The sequence below is a fragment of the Lipotes vexillifer genome, unplaced genomic scaffold, assembly GCF_000442215.2.
Source record: "Lipotes vexillifer unplaced genomic scaffold, Lipotes_vexillifer_v1.1 scaffold110, whole genome shotgun sequence".
In the NCBI taxonomy this organism is placed as follows: Eukaryota; Metazoa; Chordata; class Mammalia; order Artiodactyla; family Lipotidae; genus Lipotes; species Lipotes vexillifer.
Genome location: NW_006791887.1, coordinates 826,621 through 829,197, shown reverse-complemented (window position 1 = coordinate 829,197; position 2,577 = coordinate 826,621). Strand labels below are relative to the sequence as shown.

General features: G+C 42.7%; 1 protein-coding gene across 1 annotated transcript in view; it reads left to right on the top strand.

Annotated features, from left to right (window-relative positions):
- Nucleotides 1-1,770: 1,770 nt before the first annotated feature.
- RIGI (RNA sensor RIG-I) overlaps nt 1,771-2,577 on the top strand; it is a 49,835-nt gene continuing 49,028 nt past the window's right edge. Inside the window, 1 exon segment of the mRNA XM_007472300.1 lies at nt 1,771-1,799. Coding sequence (XP_007472362.1) covers nt 1,771-1,799 — 29 coding nt within the window.

The following is a 2,577-nucleotide window of genomic DNA, read 5'->3' as shown; positions in this document are numbered from 1 at the left end:
TAGTCCATCTTTAGCTTTTCTCTCACTTCATTTGTGCTCTGGCCACACTAGCCAGCTTCAGGTCTGTGGAGGTGCTGCTCCCTACTAATTCAGAGCCTTCATGCATAGCATTTTTCTTCTGCTGGGAACTGAATTCTCTGGCTAAACTAGGTTAATGTTAAAGTGTGCCCCTCCACTACATTATTTCCTCTCAGTTACTTCCTCTTAACAACCCTGGACTCCTTTAGGGTATGCATCACAAGTTGCAGTTGATTACTAATGTCTTCTCTCTCACCAGTCTGAAAGTTCTTTGGCAACTGTATGTGTTCTGCTATATCCCTTCTCTATTTTCTTTCACATAGGATATGCTTAAAGCGCTTATTGGGTGGATGTATAGGTGCTAGAGATTTTTTAAATTGGCTAAGACCTGCTTTCTGCTTTCACAGAGCTATACTTTCTATAAACTTTCAACTAACTCTGCATTTTTTTAGCCTATTCATCCAAATTTGTTGTCCATGAGACATTTTATTTTACCTCAGGTTTTCAGTGTTTTTGCAGCTTATTTCTGTAAAGGAAATGCAACTAGGCATTTGCACTTGCTCATTCATTGGGCAAGCACTTGCTCAGTCTCATCCTCGGATTCACAGCAGGAAAACTTGTTATTATTACTTCCTTGTCTAAATAGTCAAATTTGGCCTTAGCTCTTGGGGGAGGCAACCCAAGGGCTTCCCTAACCCATCTAGTCTGTAGTAACAATAGGTGGTGTGTACAGAGGAGCAGAATTTATGCAAGGTCAGCTGATGTCCTGTACAAGTTACTGGGAATTATTTTTATATCACGGGGAATAGTTGCAGTCCCCTCTACCGTAGGCTGTGGACACCTGAGCCAGCCGGTAATGCATCTCTGGACTTGGAAAAATTTTTCAGAAGGTGCTTTGGGGTACTGGAAACCACCAGCACCCATTGTCCCCATGAATTGGGGCAGGGGATGAGAAATGGAAAGGGGTTCCTCCACACAAACAAGATTTCATTCAGAGCATGGATCCATTTTTGTTGTTTGGTTTTTTAAAAATTTATTCATTTATTTATTTTTGGCCACACTGCATGTCATATGGGATCTTAGTTCCCCGACAGGGATCAAACCCGGGCCAAGACAGTGGAAGCGTGGAGCGCTAATCATTGGACAACCAGGGAATTCCTGAGCATGGATCCATTTCTAACATTAAGCTCATTAGACCTGTGTACTGTCGAAATGGTGACATTTTAAATTACTATGATAATGTAGAGACCAGAAATTGTATAGACACGTCTGGTGGTTGGTGCTTTTAGGAAAACCCACATGGGCATGTAAATCATAATCATGTAACCTACTCTCAAATGGTTCTAGAAGATGCATATATAGTTGGAGAGGAGTAATGATAAGTTGTGGTACAATTTAAAAATTGGTGAACGAGGGTAAAACATACAGAAATCCTTTGTACTCCTTGTAATTTTCATGTAAGTTTGAAATAGTTTCAAAAGTGCTTCTTTAGGCTTGCAAGGTTGCTTGCATTTGAAAATGTGTCAGTGAGTTATCAGCCTTGTATATCCTGCAAAAGGGAGAAAAAATCACAGAGGCAAACGTGGCAAAGCCACTTTCTCCGTGAGAAAGAACGGAAGTCACTAGACAATCTACTCTTGATTCCATGCTCAGAAGCAAGCTTGTGAGGGTATAAAACCAAAGAAAGAGTTTGCTTTATTTTTAAAATTTCAGATAGGAGGCAGAGACGATTTGGGGGAAGGAGGCCCTAGAATGGGAGAAGTTGAAAATAAAGGAGAATGGTAAGTGCTATAGCAAAGGGGATCCAGAACACGGGTATGTGAATTAATAATGGATATAGAAGCAGAGGCGAGTCTTATTCCAAAGTGGCAGAAGGAAGTAAAAATGCAGAGAGACACTGGTGGGTAGTTGATTAAGATGAGGTAGGTCATTCTCTAAAGCCTCTCTTTTCTCCATGAAGTAGGAAGCAATGCCATCTTCTGAGAAAGATGCATCCCGAGTAGGATTGGGCTTGAGGAGAGGAGTGGAATAATGTTCCTTGAGGGTCGTGGAGAGAGGCTTAGTTAAGAATTGCTGGGCTTCCCTGGTGGCGCAGTGGTTGAGAGTCCGCCTGCCGATGCAGGGAACACGGCTTCGTGCCCCGGTCCGGGAAGATCCCACATGCCACGGAGCGGCTGGGCCCGTGAGCCATGGCCGCTGAGCCTGCGCGTCTGGAGCCTGTGCTCCGCAATGGGAGAGGCCACAACAGTGAAAGGCCCGCATATCGCAAAAAAAAAAAAAAAAAAAGAATTGCTGATGAGTTTTGAGGTCTCACCTGAGATACTGGGATGTTTAAATTTATGGGACCCTGAAATTTGTGATTTTGCCCTGGTAGCATTCAACAATATGGAAATAGAAGCAGAAACTAATGTTGGACATCTAGTATGCATTCAGTATTTCTACAGTGAATGAACAAATGGATGTATCGTTGACGTATCGCTGAATGTAAGTAGTCAAAAAAGGGGCAAGGGAGTTGAGGGAGATACTGGTGAGTGTAGTTGAATTGGTGCATTCTGGTGT